At 45.2% G+C, this 19,719-nt stretch overlaps 1 protein-coding gene across 5 annotated transcripts; it reads left to right on the top strand.

Moving 5' to 3' along the window:
- Positions 1 to 841: 841 nt before the first annotated feature.
- On the top strand, positions 842 to 17,537 carry LOC117649446 (probable cytochrome P450 6a23). 5 transcript variants are annotated; one of them, XM_034392257.1, is made up of 8 exons: positions 4,721 to 4,828; positions 8,389 to 8,673; positions 9,901 to 10,107; positions 12,395 to 12,573; positions 13,223 to 13,433; positions 14,411 to 14,646; positions 15,739 to 15,749; positions 15,826 to 17,537. In XM_034392257.1, exons 2-8 carry the CDS (start codon positions 8,398 to 8,400, stop codon positions 16,092 to 16,094), a joined length of 1,389 nt encoding a protein of 462 aa, XP_034248148.1. In that variant the 5' UTR covers positions 4,721 to 4,828; positions 8,389 to 8,397; the 3' UTR covers positions 16,095 to 17,537. The 5 variants fall into 5 exon arrangements, with proteins under 5 accessions (XP_034248145.1, XP_034248146.1, XP_034248144.1 ...); XM_034392254.1 differs by lacking the exon at positions 4,721 to 4,828 and adding an exon at positions 842 to 924 and having other exon boundaries at positions 15,739 to 17,537; XM_034392255.1 differs by lacking the exon at positions 4,721 to 4,828 and adding an exon at positions 1,309 to 1,344 and having other exon boundaries at positions 15,739 to 17,537.
- Positions 17,538 to 19,719: the final 2,182 nt, after the last annotated feature.

Genomic DNA, 19,719 nt, shown 5'->3' with positions numbered 1-19,719 from the left:
CCGTCGCTCGGGCTACCCCCTCAACATCCCGACCGCCAATAGTGGCCGTTGTTTAGGCGGAACAACGGCCACTATTGGCGGTTCGGGAGATAGAGGGGGTAGCCCGAGCGACGGCAGCGCCAATGCTTCGGCCAGCCGCCGCATTTCCAACGGTCGCCAAAAGGGCCACCTTTGGCTGGCTCGACTATATTAAAGAAGGAACATATTCAGATGCCCCTCACACGGCGCCGTGAGTCTCACGACGAGCGTCTCGGTGGGTACGGGCCTGAAAAACGCAAAAAAATATAGAAGAACAAAAGGGTTTCAAAGAGAAGGAAATGTTCAGTTTAAATAGTAAGCCATAGCACCCGTTGAAGACACCCTCGCTTCAAGACAATGCGTCCGAGATGTATCATTTGAGCATTCGTTCGTGGTTGCTAGTCAGAGTCTCATAAGATGCTCTTTATCAATTAACAATCCTGAGAAGCCTCACTCTAAAATAAGTCTACGAAGCATTGGCTTTAAACCAAGGTAGGTGTACGCCAGGCGGTGACTTATTGTAACAGGCTTCGCGATGCTGCGCCAGTTCCGACAATCCACGCGGCGTTCGCACCTACCTGCGGCACTGGCCTGCCTTCGATAGGCTCTTTGGCTACGCGTCGGCACTGGAGGAGACGTGATCAGAAATAGAGACAGTATTCGAGTTTTCGGATTCAGCTGGGGTGGGTGACTACCCACAGACACACACACACACACACACACACCCTTTTTTCCAGGTACGGGGTGACGGGGTTGTCTGGTCAAACTGCATGCCATCTTTGAGTGGCACCCTCTGTATTCCGGTTGTGCCCCATAGGAATTTTATTCTGGATCGCACATCAAAATGGATTCTGGTTTCGTCATCAACACCCCCGAAAACACAGGAAAAAATGTGAAACTTCACTGGTAAAACTAAAGCGTAGTATTGCCTACTGTTTTCAAGAGTAATCAGTTTACGCTTGAAATCAAGCGTAAAAGGCCTATCCGCCAAGATTCCCCCTATCTAAATGCATGGGAGAATTTATAGTCTATGCTTGATTTCAAGCGTAACGTCTTCAAGCGTAACTTTATGCTTGACTCAAGCATAGAGTTACGCTTTAGATTTGCCAGTGTTGACACGAGAACGTAACATATAATAAAATTGACTCTTTCTGCCGTTGTTTGTGGTTTTATGCTAGAATAACCACACGGAACGAGAGAGGAAGCTGGAATATGGCGTATGCCGATCCTAGGAAGTATATTGTGAGGCTCAAAAATCTCAGCTAAATCGACCGAGCCGTACAGGAGGAGTGCGCGTACACACTCTCACACATACTAAATTACTATGTAGGTTTTTCTGCGCGCCAATGCACGAAATTTAACATGCACTTCGTAACGCACGAATTTCTGCGCGACAATGCACGATTTCGTGCGCAAGTATGCAGAAAATCGTGCATTTGCGCGCACAAATTCGTGCGTTACGAAGTGCATGTTCAATTTCGTGCATTGGCGCGCAGAAAAACCTACATAGTAATTTAGTCTGCAGACAATACTTTCTAACCCCAACGGGCTTCGCTATCGCTCACAGCCAACAAGGCGTTCCGTTAGTTACGTTATGCTCGGAAAAAGGGGGGGGGGGTAATCTGTTCTGCGTAACGCTGCGATGGATGCATACACTGTGAATATAGCGCCAATCGATGCAATGTTTTTGGCTCATGAAGTGCAATGCATTCCCACACTGCTAATCCAAGTGTGGACCAAGTCCACGCTAGGTAGCGTGGACCACGAATGGTCCACGCTAGGAAACGTGGACCACGAATGGTCTACGCTAGGAAGCGTGGTCCACGGATGGTCCACACTTGGAAGTGTGGTTGACCTCAACGCTGTGAAGCGTGGACCACAGCTCGGTCCACGTTTCCTAGCGTGGACCACGGCTTGGTTCACGCTTCCTAGCGTGGACCATTCGTGGACCATTCGTGGTCCACGTTTCCTAGCGTGGACTTGGTCCACACTTGGATTAGCAGTGCGGCGGTTCCAAAAAAAAGGCAAGCCGCAGCGTTTCCGCTTAGCATATGCTTTTCCAAGTAGTAGCAGGACAGTACTGGTCTCCAAGGCACTGATGCACTTGCCCGTAAAAGAGCTCAACGTGCCGTTTGACGCCCGGACTCAGTGGTATATTCTGAGAAATGTTTCACGCCACAAGATCTCGCCTGTAGAAATTTTGCTACTTTTAAAAAAATAACAACAAAGATATTTCCTCTTTTTTGGCATGGATAAAAACAGCTTTTTCTGCTTAGAATTATGTTTTTGTTTTCACCCAAATTCCCACGGACTATTGCCGTACTTCTGCATACTGACTTAGATTAGGTACAATTTTATATATAATTGACCGCAATGTGGAAATTTTCTCCTTAACTTATGTATAAAATTATACATAATTATACATTATATGCACTGCAAAAAAAATTCTGAAATTTAAGACATGAAAATGTCTTAAATTTAATGACATTTTGAAATGATGTGAAAACTCAGAAAAGTTTGTGAAAAGTGCTATACTTTATTACATTTACCAAAACTAAAATGAAAAGTAATAAATAGTTGGTAAATTTCAAAACCACTTTTAAAACTTAGGAACTGGGTTGTCAAAATTAAGATTGCCTTCCAAAAGTAAAAATGGATTTCTTAAAATCCACATGACTGATGACTTTTCATAACTAGATTTCTGAAACTAACTGATTGAGGTTAAAATTGAACGCTTCAGTGATAGCTGTCACATTCAACGTAAACCGAAGGTTTAGTTTGATTACTTCACGCAAACTGTCGCCAAGCCACTTCTCACATGGTATGGCCTACAGTCATGGTCAGCCGCTGGGTTCAAGGTCAGGTTTCACAGACCTGCCGCTAGGTGGCGCTTGGAGCGCCGTGTCCGTTCCCGAATAAGTATTTCCTATTTGTATTTCTAAAAGAACTTCTTTTGGCAAATGATACCATCTGTTGCCTTAGTAAATGTCTTGTCTAGCCGCTAGCTCAAATTTTTTAACAAATTATTCCACTGAAGTTGAGAGAAACGCACAAACATGTTGCCACTCGCTGGCGCCTGCTGTCGGCCATTAGGTTAGGTCCAGGCACCTCCTCTGTTGAGGGACAGTTGGAAGATGGAAGACATGCAAGCCTCAGGTCTTCGTGCTTCGAATAATTTTTGACAACCGACACTGTAATGTGACACGATGTAAGATGCATGATGCATTTCAGAATTCTGACATCTACACTCGAAATCGGACGTCGGTATAGAAGTTCTTTTCTCCCACTTTAGTCAGATTTGTTTATGAATTTTAATAAACCATAATCTATGTCTATCTTTTAACCCTGTAACGGCCAGACTACTCCCCACCTACCAAAACTACTGTTTTGGGTGTTTTTCTTCTTATTGAGGTCCTTGACAAAGCAAAATGCCCTTCCATTCCAGAATCGGATAACTAACAACGAAGTTAGAATTGTAACCATATGGTAACGTTGGTAGTCCCCGGTGCGGTCCATAAAAACTTTGCATTGCATTGTAGGGGATACCTCTGGTTTCAGAAAAAAAATTGTTGGGAGAATGATAGAACAGAACAAGAAGAAGCCATAGGAACACTTTGGAAGTCAAAACTTGAATTGCATTGCCCGCAATAGCAGTTTTAATCGACTGTGACCATATGGTCACCTTGGCCGTCCCGGGACCGGCCATTTTTGTAAAAATACAAGTACGTGTTTTTTCACATATCAGCCCACCCTGACACCATTGGCGACGAAAACACGAGTTGTAACCATATGGTCACATTGGCCGTTACAGGGTTAATAGCAAAAAATCTTTGTAAACTGCTTCACAAACTAGTTTCTTAAAATTAAGATGGATTTTTTTTTGCAGTGATGCGTATGCAGGTTCCTGGAAAGAACGAGGAACTACTTCGCACCACATTGAAAACACATTTTCTGGAAGAAGCAAAGAGAATGTCTTCGCACTTTTGTTCAACTTAGTACGTGGGAACTTCATGGGAACTTTTTCGTGTACGTATATTCGCACGAAATTTGTGCGCTTCTGCGTGCAAAGTTGTACGAAAAAGTTTGCATGTTGAAAATTATTGTATATGTGTGTGTAAGGCCACCAACTACATTGTGCAAAAACATTTGACGTGTAGGACATGTCACAGCGCCGTTTTCTTCGTGAAAGTTTCAGCCAATGCTCTGACATGCTGCATAATTACCACCCAAAGCGAGTTCATGGAGATTTTGAAAGCCCAAGAACCGCACAAATACCTAGAAACTTGCGTTCTTGTCAAAGTCTCGATGGTGAGAGAAAGAATTTTAGGAGATACCTACTTCACGAAACGCGACAAGTAAAGATGGTAACATTCCCGCCTGCTCAAACACCCAACTAAATATTTTTTCGCTGGCGCAAGTCATTGACATAGTTTCTGAGTGTCCATTTTTAACGGTCCGTTTCCAAGCCTCCCGTAGCCGCGCAGCGTTCCTGTGCTATATCCGGACCGGGCTAGCCCGGCCCGGCAGCTCCGAAACGCAGCGGCGGCCGGCGGCGTGACCTTGAGTCAGCCAGCTGGCTGGGCGAAGCGCACACCCAGCGCAGGCTAGCTTCGGCTGTGAAGCGAAGGGGGGAAGAGGGGGGCGAAGGGCGGGAGGGGAGAGGAGGGAGGGGAGAAAAACATCGTTTGTGGGCAGTAGATAGCTTGGGGCCGTGCTGTGCGGACGTGCTAGGCGGAGGCAGGCCACCACACCGTCAACACGGACGCGACTGTGCTCTCGTTCCGCTGTCCGGATTCCTACTTCAGATTAGGTGGGTTTCTTATCGGTTATCGTGCGTGGTCCGCAGTTTGCAAGTGGCGAGCCCCGCGGACGAAAGTTTCCCGTGGAACAATTCTCTGTCCACGAATTCAACCCGAGTAGGGCTGACGTGTCCACAAACATGCGCAGAGCAGCGCGGAGGCTGGGAATAGGTAAACAAACGTGGGCTAGGAAGCGCGAGCAGGGAAACGCTTGCGAGGCATGCGTGGAGGGAAGGGAGCCGGTAGACCCTCCGATCTAAGCACGGCCCAGCCGGTCGGCCACCTGAAAGAAATAGGAGCCGAGGGGTGGGGGCGCTGGAGGGGATGGGCTCCTACCCTACGGCCATCCGGAGGGGACCCGGGGTGTCGAAACTAAACGGTCCAACCTATCCTAACCTAACCTAACGGGCTCGCGACAGATCTTTTTCTAACTCGCGACAGATCTTTCTCTAACTCACGACAGATCTTTCTCTAACTCGCGACAGATCTTTCTCTAACTCGCGGCAGCACTGGTGAAACAAAGGCATAAAAATTATGCCCCTAAAGGGCGTAAACGATTTACGCCCTTAAAGGGCATAAATCGTTAATGCCTTTGGGAAGGGCATTAAAATTTTGCTTGAAATTCCTATACCATTTACGCCCTTCCCAAGGGCATAAAACGATTATGCCCTTGCAAGGGCGTAAAAGAGTATTTATGCCCTAAAGGGCGTAATTTTTATGCCTTTGTTTTACCAGTGAGATCATTCTCTAACTCGCGATAGATCTTCCCGCCAAACGCGACCGAAAAAAAAGCACGGACGTGGAATTGAACCCGCGCCTGCAGCGTTTGGCCCAGGGACGCTGGCCCCCATACCACCGGGAAAGCTGGATGGAGATGGGCCTGGCTGCATCCAGTATCGGCCACAGCGCCGCTCCCCCCCACCCCAGCGGTCCCGTACCCCCACCTCCCCGAAGCTCGCGGCTCCTCCCCTCGACGCGCGCGGCTCCTATTTCTTTCAGGTGGTGAACCGCGGCCCAGCGCATCGCACGACGCGACGCCAGCCGGCCGGTGGGAGAAGGGTGGGGGTGGGGGGCATTGATCTGCGCGTCACCGCTCCAGCCGCGCACAGTGGTTTAAAATCCTGTTTTAGGGGGAATAAAGCGATTTTTCAAAAGTGTCGCGGGGGGCATTCTGGGGGTGGAAACGAACTATAATACTCCAATACAATATAAAATGACGTTTATAGATTTTTATATGACGCTGGGAGCCACTGGGAAGGGTTTGATTTTAGTCTTTTGTATTTTGATCAAATTCACCTAATTTTCTTAGATGTTTCCTACCCTTATTTTTCCAATGAGGGCGATGGTACTGGTATGTTGGCGTGTTTTTCTTTTCGTATCATTAATCAAAGGAAAGCAGCACACAGCGCAACATTTCGTTCGCGGTTTGGCTCACGGCGGCGTGTTTTTGCTACAAATGCGTTCAACACATTAAAAAACACACTTTTGGAGTTTCGGGCATCGATGGGGCCCGATGGGGCGGAGTTATTGGTGCGAGGCGCTTCCCTTACATGTATATTAAGATGCCCCGATGATAACTTTTCCGCACTCGTCCGCAACACGAAACACATGGGGACCAACACCACAAAAACGTGCCAAATTGATTAGTTTTGGGGATAATCGCTTCTGGTGTGCACCATTCAAAATGAAAAAAACATCAGTGCAATTGTTTTTCTTTTCAAATATTTTGTTTTTCTTTGTAACAAAATGGTTTAATGCGGCTTAGAAGTCAAAACTAAGTATTTTGAGCATTTTTTAGTTTTGCTTTTTTTGTCAATTCTGTCATTTTTCTTCTAATTTTGCTATTTTTCTCATTATTTTAGCATTATAAATCCAATTTTTATCGGACCACTTTTTCCTTTGAACTGGTCTTTGCCTATTGCCTACAGATGATTCAGTTCAATTCTGGTAGCATTTGGTCGCACGGGACGCTTTGCTAGGACACTGAAATTCAAAGGGTGAGACATCTCACCAATTTTCGGCGATACAAAATGTATCACCGAAAAAAAGGTCGTACACGAATGTATCACCGAAAAAATGGTCGTACACGCATGTATCACCGAAAAAAGGGTCGTACAAAAAAGTATCACCGAAATAACGGTGAGACATCGGCGAGATTGGACCTTGTTTTCCTGGGGAAGTATCAACCTTTTTTCGGTGATACATTAGTGTACGACCTTTTTTTTCGGTGATACATGCGTGTACGACCAGTTTTTCGGTGATACATGCGTGTACGACTATTTTTTCGGTGATACATGTTCGTATCACCATTTTTTCGGTGAGACAGTTATGTCTCATCCCTCAGAGAGTGAGATGTATCACTATTTGATTTTCAGTGGACTTATTCCCCCGAAAATCGCATTTTAAACCACTGTGCCGCGCTCTGGCGCGCGATTCAAACGCCCCCCCCCCTCATAGATCAGTACATTTGAAGTGGTGTCTTCACCTGCAAACGACACGATATAGAAGAGGAAACAATGCACTGGTAAAACAAAGGCATAAAAATTACACCCTTTAGGGCATAAATACTCTTTTACGCCCTTGCAAGGGCATAAATCGTTTTATGCCCTTGGGAAGGGCGTGAATGGTATGGGAATTTCAAGCAAAATTTTAATGCCCTTCCCAAAGGCATTAACGATTTATGCCCTTTAAGGGCGTAAATCGTTTACGCCCTTAAAGGGCATAATTTTTATGCCTTTGTTGCACCAGTGTGATATTAACGATGGTGATGATCCGTATGGCGGCGTGTACTGCACCCACGTTCGTCGGCATCCTGGGCGCGCCGGAGGTCCACCGACGACCGTAGACGGGTTCCTCGTAGCCCAGGACCACTCTAACGCGACGCTGAAGTCTGAAGTCCCGGACACCCAAACTGAACGAAGCTAGAGGCCAAAGCTGTTTTGGCCTCCGACTAAAGAGTTGCTTTGACGGACTCCTTGTGGTATTGATCTCTGAGAAGCACACTCTAAATGTTGTGCAGTGAAGGTTATCCATATTATGGTAGTACAGCTGACTTCATAACGTACCATTCACTGTACGTTGGTATTATGGAGAAAATCTCCACCATAATATGTTGGTGCAGCCTTTCACCGTAAGACATTTAGAGTGCAGTCTGGCAAAGCTACTTCGGCTTTTTGTTCAAAATTAATATTTTAAATATGCATTTTTCTAAAAAGTGACCCACAATTGATTTTTTGACAAGTTGCTTCTCCCAAGTCGTATTGACTTGCATTCTTTCCCATTCAACTATGGTGAGGCATGGGACTGGAAGCAAGATACGACACGCTTGATGGGTTGGCAAAGAGACAGTGACATTATCGGCAAATCGAGCGAATAGAACTGGACAATATGTATTGCGAATAAGAACTGAGAACTGACAATAACGTTAACAGCAGGAGTACCAACTTAAGCATTCACTACCAGCAGATACGCAAACGATCTTTTAGGTCACTAATATTTGTGGAGCAACGAAATTTCACTTCACAGTATCCTTAAAGCGATAGGGATTTTCATTGACTTGTTTCCCCTGCAGGTGTTGAGAATGCAGTTCGGGACCACGGCAGCGCTCGCCGCGGCGACGGTGGCCGTCGCGCTCACGGCCGTCTACGTCTTCTACGCGAGGCGTTACTCGTACTGGCGCAAGCGAGGCGTGCCGCACTTGAAACCCGTGCCCATCCTGGGGAACATGAACTTATTCATGAGCGGCTTCAAAGTCCTCCTGGAGAGGCTGGAGCAGTTCCGAGACGAGGGCGTGTGCGGCCTGTTCATGTTCTCCAGTCCCGCCCTCGCCGTCTGGGACCCGGAGATGGTGAAGCAGGCAAGGCGAAACGGGCTCGTTATAAACCCGCTTAAAACCTCACGAGGTATTTTGAGCATGCACAGTACAAACTAATTTTCTTTGTTATACGAAGAAATGTAGTTTACGAAGTAATTTCTTTGTAGGCTCACACTGAAAACGTAATGGTCGGACACATAGCCAAATTATGGCGTGACAAAAAGTCACGCCAAAAATTGGCGAAACACGAAATTCACGCCGAAAAACGGCGTGACATGTGAGTCACACCCTCATTTGGCGTGAATGACAACGCGTTTTATGAGACAAGTCACGCCAAAAAGCGGCATGACAAGAAATTCACGCCAATTTTTGGCGTGAATTTTTAAGTCACGCCGATTTTTGGCGTGACTTTTCTGTCATGCCGTTTAATGGCGTGACACTTAATTCACGCCTCTGCAGCGGCACGAAGTCACGCCGATAGATTTTCAGTGCATGTATGCTCAAAATACTTTGTTGTAACAAGCTTCTCTTTCTCTTTCTAGGGCCTAAAATGAGAAATAACATTAACTCGTGTCCATTTTTTTTTTTTCAAGAAACCATGTGAAAATTTGACGATATTAATCGAAATTTATACAAAATTTAACTTTAATTGGGGTCAAGAACAAGAACTCGCTATTTCAAACTCACTGAAATTCGTAGAAACGCACAAAAGCCAGTGAAAATTAAAGTCAAACTATGAAAACCTTACAAACCATTTCAGGCCTTACAAAGCAAAAGAACAAAGTATTTTGAGCATACATAAGCTTACAAAGAAAATACTTCGTAATCTTCGAACTATTTCTTCGTACAACTAAGTAAATTGCTTTGCACTTTGTACACACTATATGTCTTACGAAGAAATTTCCCATAATACAAAGGATATGGCGCAAGCATAATACGAAGGTGGTTTTTCTTCGTATTACGAAGGTTTTTCTTTGTATCTTACAATGAAAAAGCTAAAAAGATTCGTATTACGAAGAAATATTGCTTCGTATTATGCTTGCGCCGAATTCACTGTAACATACGAATAACAAAGGTCAAATTTCATTGTAAGACATTTAGAGTGTATGCTCAAAATACTTCGTGTTGTTTTAAGGGTGCACTATTTCTTGGAATTCACGAGAAATCCACTTCATTCAAATTCAACATTCATCGTGCTCCATCCAAAGTCACCAAAGGTCGTGAAAAACTGAACCCAAATTCAAGCTTTTCTTTCCCGTTTGGAAGCAGGTCCTGTGCAAGGACTTCTCGAGCTTCCACGACCGCGGCATGCCGTACGACGAGGCGGACCCTCTCAAGTGGCGCAACCTGCGCACCAGGATGTCGCCCACCTTCACGTCCGGGAAGATGAAGCGCATGCTGCCGCTCATGCGCGAGGCGGCCGACGACCTGCGCGACGCCCTCGCCGAGGGGGCGGCCAGGAGCGAGGGCAGTGAGGTGAGCGCCTCGCCGACTTCGTGCACTTAACCCAGAGCAGCTACGGAAAACCCTGTAAACAGCTTGTGGTAATTCTCCGAAGCTCCCTTGAGGACCCTACAGTATTCTCCGTAGGACCGTACAGTGATCCCCGTAGGAATATACACTGTGGTGTTTTCCTAAGAAGTTTATAGGCCATACGGTGTTGCGGGTTGCCTACCTTCCAGGCGCCACAAGTGGAACAAAACAGAGAGAAGTCAAGTATACAGTTTATTAAGGCCACCTCTGGAACTTGTGGACTCCGTCCTTCTTACCATGTCATTTTTTTAGTCAGTGTGGCATTTGCGGAGTTGTGTTCCACTAACCACAATTTGGCATATGGCTGTATGTCAAACTCGCGTAATTCAGGCCCATTTATATTTAAGAGTAGAAGGCAGCCTACATTAATGACAAGCAGTCTAGTGCGAGTTGGGGTACATATTAAGTTCATTTGGTCGAGCGGTGCCTCGGTATTTGGGGATTTTCGAGGCGTATGGCCGCGTATGCGACCGTATGGCCTGGAAAATTTTATAGGCCATACGGTCCCCCCGATTCCGTTAATAGGCCATACGGCGTATGGCCCCGTATGGCCCGGAAAACACCACTGAGTCTTCCAGGTCCTACGGACAAGACTGTACGGTCCTACGGAGGATACTGTACGAGCCTACGGAGAATATTGATACATGGGCTACGGAGAATCTTGGCAAAAAATAACAGAATTTTCCGTACCTTTTTTTTCCACAGAGCACACTGCAAGAAAAAAAAATTCCAATGCTAACGCATTGCACGGTGTTCCGGTTGTGGAAATGAATTTGAAGTCTGTCGTCTAAACATTAATTACGTTAATTTTACCGTTATTTACGTAACTTTGAATCCTACCGGCATTTTTACATCCCCAAACCTGATTCAGTTAACACAATGACCATCTCAGTCCATCTCGCGATGTCGCGATTTACAGGGCTCATGTTCGTCAAACGAAAGTCATCCGCGTTTCGAAACCACCTCTCCCGAGTTTATAAAGTTCGTCAAACCAACGTCGTGCTGGTTACAGAATTGGGGAAAACATCACAAGAGAACCGCAACCTTTAAAAGCAAGCCAAACAATTCAACCTCAGCAACAATGGAGGGGCAGTTTCAATGCGCGACTACTCGTTTTTCCAGCCTCGCGATTTTCGAAAGGGCGCAGACGCCGAGAAAATTGTTGCCAACCCCCGACAATTAATTTATTGCGTCTTTTTTGCTACGAACTTTTTACTGACAGACTTCAAAGATGTTCCAATGTCGGGACACCGTGCAATGCGTTAGCATTGGCATTTTCGAAATTCACGGCGTTTTGATTTCTTTTTATCGGCGACTTTAAATTTTGACAGTTGGTACGATGACACCGTGTCGTTGCCATGGTGACTTTTTTTTCATGTTTTAACTATTTTGTCAGAACAGACATGATTTTTTGTCACTTTGATGAGGCAGGATGCTTAGTTTTGGGGAGTAGCACATTTTGTCTTTGAAACGTTTCTGGAAAATGTGAAGGGATAAGGGTGCTTCAATGTTGCAAATTTATGTTTTTGTCGTTTGCGTTAAATTCTTACGATAAATTTTCGAAATTTTCAGCAATTTTCATTTTTTTATGATAAGGAGTAATTTGGCGGGAACCATTTTTAGATTTGCGTCGGCGGAAGGAAAAGAATCTGAGCCGTCCCGGGCAATAGGGGTCCTCCTTCGTCGGAACCCCTAAAAACAAAAGTAGACATTCTTGGCAACTTTTTTTATCGGGAATTTATTGTGCTCACAAAGTACGACAATTGTTGTATGGAGTTCAATGGAACCGGCACGACGAGTGCTGTGCAATCCAGGCCTCGTTATGCATAAGCCATGCAAGCCATGGCTTGTACATATCTCGTTGTATTTCCTACAATCCCTGCTGTACTTTCACTCTACAGTTTTTGTTGCACTATTCACACTTTTCCTTGCCGTGCATTTTCCGTGCAAAAAATCGGATTTTTTTTTACGGTGGCATGTTGCGTTCTCCAGGTAACTCGAATTGTTGGATGGAACAGCAAGTTGAAATGGGCATCCGGCAATTTGTGTCGCCTGGTGGACACAACATTGACGGATGTTCATGAAGTTGCATGCTTCGTGGGACATTTATGTGTGTGCGTACAAATTTCAACGAAGGAGTTCGCATGTTGAGAACAACGGACACAAGTTATGAAATTCATGTAGTGTGCACGACTCTTTCCCAACCCTTCAGCGTCTGTTCCCTTCCCAGGTAGACATGCTTCTCTTCTTGCACCGTTTCTCCACGGACGTGATCGGTTCCTGCGCTTTCGGCATGCGCTGCAACTGCCTGCGCGAAGAGAACAACAAGTTCCTCGCCATGTCGCGCAACCTGCTGCGGCAGACTTTCGGACAGCTTCTGCGCGTCATGCTCAACTCTTTCAGCCCAAGGTAGATACAGCTGAAGCTCTGATTGTGACATTTTACAATGGCCGTTGAAGCGCTGGAGCACTGTGGCGAAAAGCTAAGGAAAATTCTGTTAACAGCTTGAGATTCTCCGTAGCCTCCTTGTCAATATTCTCCGTACCTTACAGTATTCTCCGTAGAACCGTAGTCTTCTCCGTAGGACCATACAGTCTTACACGCCCTACGGAGAACACTGTACGGTCTTACGGATGATGCTGTACGGTTCTAAGGAAAATACTGTAAGATCATACAGAGAATAAGATGGCTACGGAGAATCATGGCAAAAAAATTGAACAGAATTTTCCGTCCTTTTTTGCCACAGGGTGACATTGGGAATGTCAATAAGGCGTGACCGCCACCTCCTTTCCGGTGCTCGAGTTTCCCCACTGAGATTCCAAACGCTATGAGTACAGCACGTGGTGCAATGCAGCTGAGGTATCGCGCCATAAGTGCAATGCCATAGCCATATTGCACCTTACGTGCAATGCATCCCGAAAATGCCCTATGCTAATGCATGGGAATGGGGTGGGGAGGCATTGCACTTCATGTGCAATGCTTTTGCATTGCACCAATTGACGCTATACTCATAGCGTTTGGATTCTCAGTGCCCTTTTGCCATCTTTTTTCTTTACAGGCTGGCCGCATTATTGCCGATGCGGTTCCTCTTCCCGGAGGAACACCAATTCTTCCTCACCCTGATGCGCGACACGGTGGAGTTCCGCGAGAAGAACAAGGTGCAGCGCCACGACTTCGTCGACCTCATGATGCAGCTGCGCGATGCCGGCCTGGACCACAGCGACCCGGACAACCACGTGGAGCTGACGACCAACATGATGGCGGCGCAGGCAAGCACTAAAGTCCAGCCTTACGGAGGGACCCGAGAGCACAGTAAAAAAATTATACGAAGCATCGCTTCGTAATACGAAGAAAACGAACGCATTGTAAATTCTACGTACGAAGGATTACGAAGCAAAATCCTTCGTAATACGATGCATTTCTTCGTGATAAGAAGCAATTAAACAATACCTACATTTTTTTCGTAGTTTCAAGCAAAAGCGTTGCAGGCTTTTTGGTGTGCGAAAACATGGTCCAAAATTGCTAGGAATAGTACTTTCAATGTTAAAGGCTTTGAATGTGCATGGAACGTTTCAGGTTCAGGGTTTTCAACCACACTGAGAAAAACTTAAAAACTATTTTAGGGCTTACAAAGAAAACCTGCTTGTTATAATAAAGTAACTTTCAAAGAAAATACTTCGCAATTTACGAGCTTTTTCTTCGTACAACAAAGTAAATTAGTTTGTACTATGTATGCCTAAAATACTTTGTATGGTTTTAGGCGTGCACCTTACAACCTATGTAAGCAGTGATACTTGGCCCAATACCATACTTGGCCCAATTAATGGCCGAAGTTCCAATTTCAGGAAATTGGTCCGCAAGTTTCACCAGCGTTGCCCTTTAAAACAGTCTTTTGAACAGTAACTATGGGTTCGCTGTCGCTCCGCTCTGCTTTGCTAGTGATACACTCTTTATGTCATGGGACATGTTTTTGTCCCACAAGATATGCAACATCCGAAGGTGATACAATTTTATTCCCGGCATTTTGTCTGACGCCCAATGCAGAGTGTTCTTTCTTTAGACAATTTTGTACCGCCTGTCAGTCACAAAATTGCATCACTGTCCGATGTGTATTGATTGCATACATCGTGGTACTAAAAAAAGCCCCGTGACATTAAGTGTGTATTTTTTTAGAGAGATGTGGAGGACAGCTTTGCAGCTACGGCGTTGTCTAGCATCAAAGTCTGACTCTCCCTCCGTCCTGCAGGCGTTCATCTTCTTCGTGGCCGGCCTGGACAACGTGTCGAACACTCTGGGATACTGCCTGAATCGGCTGTCCATCGACCAAGCGCTGCAGGACCGAGTGCGCGCCGAAGTGGACGACGTGCTGCGGCGCCACGGCGGCGACCTGTCCTACGAGGCCCTCAAGGAAATGGACCTCGTCAACCGCACAATCCTCGAGGGCCTCCGTCTGTGGAACCCAATCGGTGTCCTCTTCCGGAGGTTCGTCTCAGTCACTGCAGTGAGATTCCAAACGCTATGAGTATAGCACGTTTCGTGCAATGCATTGAGATATCGCACTATACGTGCAATGCCACAGCCATATTGCACCCTACGTGTCATGCGTCCCGAAAATCCCCTTATGCTAATGCATGGGAATGGGGAGGCATTGCACTTCATGTGCAATGCTTTTGCATTGCACCAATTGACGCTATACTCATAGCGTTTGGATACTCAGTGTGCCAAACCGGTGGCACGTTTGCCAGGCACTAATCACAGCTCTGTCGAATGCCGGAAATTGGCAATAAGCCTTGACCTTGAAATCCTTATAAAGTGGCCAATATTTGACGCTACGGCCCTCAAAGCCATTTCTATTTGCATTGATTATTGATGGCCTTGCATTAGTTTTGGGCCTTAAGGGTGCATTTATTCGCCTTTGACATAGTTTCGCCCTTGCTCGAGCCCTTGCTTAAATTTTAGGAGGAATACACCAGCAATTCCAAGGGCCCTATTCAAAAGATCTTATCGGGGCGTTCCCCCCAAAAGAATCTTATCTGAAACGCTCTCTCAGCACGTTATTGACTTTTTGCTCAATTTGCCAGTACTTATGCAAGTAATTTGTGCAACCATAAGACGTACTTTTCCTTCTTAAAAGAACTACTTAGTGAATATTAAATAATTTACTGAGAACTTTGTATCTACAGATGCATACTTGCAAGTACACATCTACAGATGCATACTCAGCTGAGTACAAATCTACAGATGCATACTCAGCTGAGTACAAATCTACAGATGCATACTCAGCTGAGTAAACATCTACAGATGTGTACTCAGCTGAGTATGCATCTACAGATGTGTACTCAGCTGAGTATGCATCTACAGATGTGTACTCAGCTGAGTATGCATCTGTCGATGTGTACTCAGCTGAGTATGCATCTGTAGATGTGTACTCAGCTAAGTATGCATCTGTAGGTGTGTACTTGCAAGTATGCATCTGTAGATGCATACTGAGTACACACTTCAGTTTGTAGAGTATACTCTTAGCGTTTGGAATCTCAGTGCAGTGACCATTCATTCCACTTGTGTTGGCCCCAGGTGCAACGCCACGACCAAGGTCGGGGACCTGGTGGTGGAGGAGGGCACGGCGGTGTTCGTGCCGGCCGTCATGCTGCACATGGACCCCGACCTGTTCCCCGAGCCGGCGCGCTTCGACCCGGACCGGCACACTGCCGAGGCGCAGGCGGGCCGCCACCCCTACTCCTTCATGCCCTTCGGGGAGGGCCCCCGCGTCTGCATCGCGTCGCGCTTCGCCCTCATGGAGCTGCGGCTCGCCCTCGCCGTCCTCCTGCGCGACTTCGCCTTCAGCCCGGGGCCCAAGTTCGAGCGGGACATCGAGCTGGACACCAAGCACCCCCTGCCCACTCCCAAGAATGGGATCCGACTTCGCGTGACGGCGAGGGATCGGAAGCAGCCTCGTGAAGACGAGCTGTCTTAGCGCGTTCGCCGAAGAGACGAAGGACTTAACAAGCCTGGCCAGCAACCCCTTCGCTCGTCGCTGAAAGAAGAACAAAAGGAATCAAAATGCAGGAACCGGTAGCGGCCGATGCTGAGAGCTCCGTCCAAACCAACGCTTTCAGGGTTCAGCTTTTGACTGTCCTCACTTGCGGTTACTGGATTTTAGATTACTGTACACTCAGAGGGTTTGTACAGAAGAGGGTTTGACTTTCGAACCCACACCTTGGCTCGAATAAACCAGCCTTACGTAGGATCGAACCCGTCTCGGTTCGAAAATAGGACACGGTGGCGTATACATCTATGGTTCGATATTTTGTCAAGATGAGGGTTCGGTTTTCAGCTTTGTAAATCAGATAAGCATTACCTTGCAGATTTAGATTAATCTAAATCTGCAAGGTTATCACGAAAAGACAAACATTAAATGTCAACACATGTCAAGGGTCAAAATGGAAAATGAAAGAGTTATTGGATTTTTGGAGGGCTTGGTCACAAAGCCATAAGAAGTTCAATAACTTGTCTAGTTTCCATTTTCACCCATCACATGTGTTGACATTGTTTGTCTTCTTCAGACGAACTCAAATCTGTAAGGTGATGTGTGTTTGCTCATGTCTGAAAATTGACGCCAGGTGCTTCCCTGCGAATGTCCGCAGAGCCAAAAGCCGGCGAAGCGGTCGGAAATCCCCCTGTCCGAAAATCGGACCCCCTAGGGTTCGACTCTACTTGCGCCCGATTTTGAAACTGAGCGACTATTGGGACCACCTTTTCACTGTTCGAAAATGGAGCCCCCATTGCTCTCGGACTCGCTATTGACAATTTTTCCTATCTCTGGAAATTTGTGCAACACTAATAAGTTACTTACGCTTTTCTGATTGTTGTCAGCATTTTTGTTACTGACAAAATCAATTCCTAAATGATCTTATGCAGCAAATTGTTTGTATCAAAGAAGAAAGTACTACATTATGTTGTAGGCCATATAGTACACTGAGATTCCAAACGCTATGAGTAGCACATATGGTCCAATGCACTGAGAGACCGCACCATTCGTGCAATGCCATAGCCATATTGCAACTAACGTGCAATACAACCCGGAAAATGCCCTTTAGTTTTACGCATGGAATGCTGCGGGTCCACGTCGTGAGGTGCTGGTGACACCCTAATTAGGTCAATCCAGCATCTCCTGATTCCGTAGATCATAAGGATCATTTGCTTTCGTACCTGAAGCGGATCAGGGGCTGGAGATAGGGACGTCATGCAGACCGTGACTGGGACATAGACTATGTTTAGTTTTTGAAACAGAGTCCGAGGAGGACCTCTGCATTACTCATAACAACATCGAAGGTTAAGTTTTTAGTTTGTAGAAAATTAAATTTCATGTCATATTCCTGTGTTCATTGTAAATGTTTGCACACCGTGTACTGCCATTCATTTCTGCTAATCTTATTTAAAAACTTCATATAAAAGATAAATAAAATGAAACAAAAAAAAACCTATGTCCCTATCTTTGGAACAGTTGTATTTGAGCATACAACTTAAAGGAACGTTAAAATAGCCTGAAATAAGGTTAAAAACGTTGAAATCAAGTTACTTTCATTTAATTCATTTGAATTGAAAGGGAATAAAATTTTTCGAATATGCCTGCCGGACTTGCCCCATACTGTGAAAACCATACAAGCTATTTTGGGCTTTAATAACAAAAGAAGCTCGTTATAACGAAGTATTTTCAGCCTACAAAAGCATACATATTACTGCAAATTACTTCGTAATTTAGGAACGAACACTCAGCGCGTTATGGACTTTATGCTCGTTTTGTCCGTGCTTATGCAAGTAATTTGTGCAACCATAAATACGTACTTTTCCCCTTTTAAGGAGCTACTTAGGAAATATTATTGGCTGAGCGATAGCGAAGCCCGTTACTCCAGTGCACTGTTAAAAATCCACTGTAATTTTACAACACAATCACCTACAGTAATGCTGTTAAATAACAACAGTATTGTTTTGTGTCTGAACGGGAAACCCATCCATAAACAGCACTTTCGTTTCATAACAATTTCCTTGTCAAGTAACAACACTGCAATCGTCATTCAAAATAGTTGTGTTGTCGTTGAACAGGTTTCATGTTTGGAAACAGCCTTTTGCGATCTTCAAACATATATTGTTGTCAGGTTACAAGGGTCTTGTTTAAAAACAGCACGATGAAATCAACACAAATGTTGGGAAGACATCGTCGAAGACTTCAAAGAAGTATTGTTTTATTACAATCGAACTGTCAGAAAACAGCACCGAGGGCTACAACATGCTTGTTATAAAACAAGGTGTGCTGCTATCAAACTTAACAGCATAAGTGCTGTTAATTTACAGCACTTTTTTTAACAGTGTGGGGTTAAAAAAAATTCTGTCTGTGTGCGTGTGTGTGCGCACTACTCCTCCTGAACGGCTGGGCCGATCTGGCTGAGATTTTGCAGGAGGTATGTTCTTGGCTCGGCACACGCGAAATTTCACTATCCTAGCTCACGTTCATTTTTTATAGCCGAAAAACACTGGCGTAAACCTACCTTGTATAATGGACTGAGAATTTTGTTTCGTACTTAATGTTGCAAAGGAAATTAGTCATACTTACTTAGAGAATACCAAGTATTATTGTTGTTTATACGAATACGTAATTAATGACGAAAAAGTCATTAACCTGCTGATAGTGAATTCTTCGAATAACAAAGGAAAGAGATTGTACCTTACATATGCTCAAAATACTTCGTCAGGTTTTCAGCGTGCCTCAACGAATGTGACGTCATATTCTTTAGAACGTGAATTTTGTCGTTTGGACATGGCGCGGCCGTTTAAATAGGATGTCACACTCGTTCGAACGTGAATCAACATTGAAACGAAATGTGACGTTATATTCAAACGAACGTGACAAATTGCACATCCAACGCGTACCGTACAATGACGTCACATTCGTTGCAGAACATTGCAGTGAACACGCATAAAACCTTACGAAGTATTTTGAGCAAACACACTGCAGAAAATAACCACAACAAAAGTACACAAATTTCTGGCAAATTTTTTATCAGGAATTTAGTGTACTTTTCAAGTACAACAATTGTTGTACAAAGTACAACGGAACCGGCATGACGAGTGCTGGGCAGTCCAGGGCTGGTTGTGGTTTGTACAATTCTCGTTGTACTTTCTACAATCCCTGTTGTACTTTTATTGTACAGTTTTTGTTGTACTTTTGTTGTACTATCCACACTTTTTCTTGCAGTGCAGAGTACAAACTAATTTGGTTTGTTATACGAAGAAGTAGTTCGTAAGTTACGCTCTTTAAAAGCTTATGCTCAAAATAGTTTTTTATATCAAGGTACTTTTCTTTGTCATGCCGGAAATAGTTGGTATGATATTTAGAGTGAAAACGACCGCTGGCCTGCCTTCGGCAGACACTCTAACCACACATCGCGACACTAAGGGACCTGATCGCATGTCAAAGCAGCATTCGGTTCCAACTTTTATGCTGGGGGGCTCCGCCCCCAGACCTCCCTTTCAAGTAACGGGGCGACAGGGTTGGTT

Source organism: Thrips palmi, unplaced genomic scaffold (genome assembly GCF_012932325.1).
Source record: "Thrips palmi isolate BJ-2018 unplaced genomic scaffold, TpBJ-2018v1 HiC_scaffold_4, whole genome shotgun sequence".
Lineage (NCBI taxonomy): Eukaryota > Metazoa > Arthropoda > Insecta > Thysanoptera > Thripidae > Thrips > Thrips palmi.
The sequence above is the reverse complement of the archived record's forward strand: the minus strand, read 5'-3'. Positions and strand labels throughout refer to the sequence as shown.

Excerpts from the sequence above, each read along its gene's own strand:
- LOC117649446 (XM_034392254.1), top strand. The coding sequence starts at position 8,398 with ATGCAGTTCGGGACCACGGCAGCGCTCGCCGCGGCGACGGTGGCCGTC. Across the intron at positions 10,108-12,394 it reads CCAGGAGCGAGGGCAGTGAG|GTAGACATGCTTCTCTTCTT; the intron begins GTGAGCGCCTCG and ends TTCCCTTCCCAG. Across the intron at positions 14,647-15,738 it reads ATCGGTGTCCTCTTCCGGAG|GTGCAACGCCACGACCAAGG; the intron begins GTTCGTCTCAGT and ends TGTTGGCCCCAG.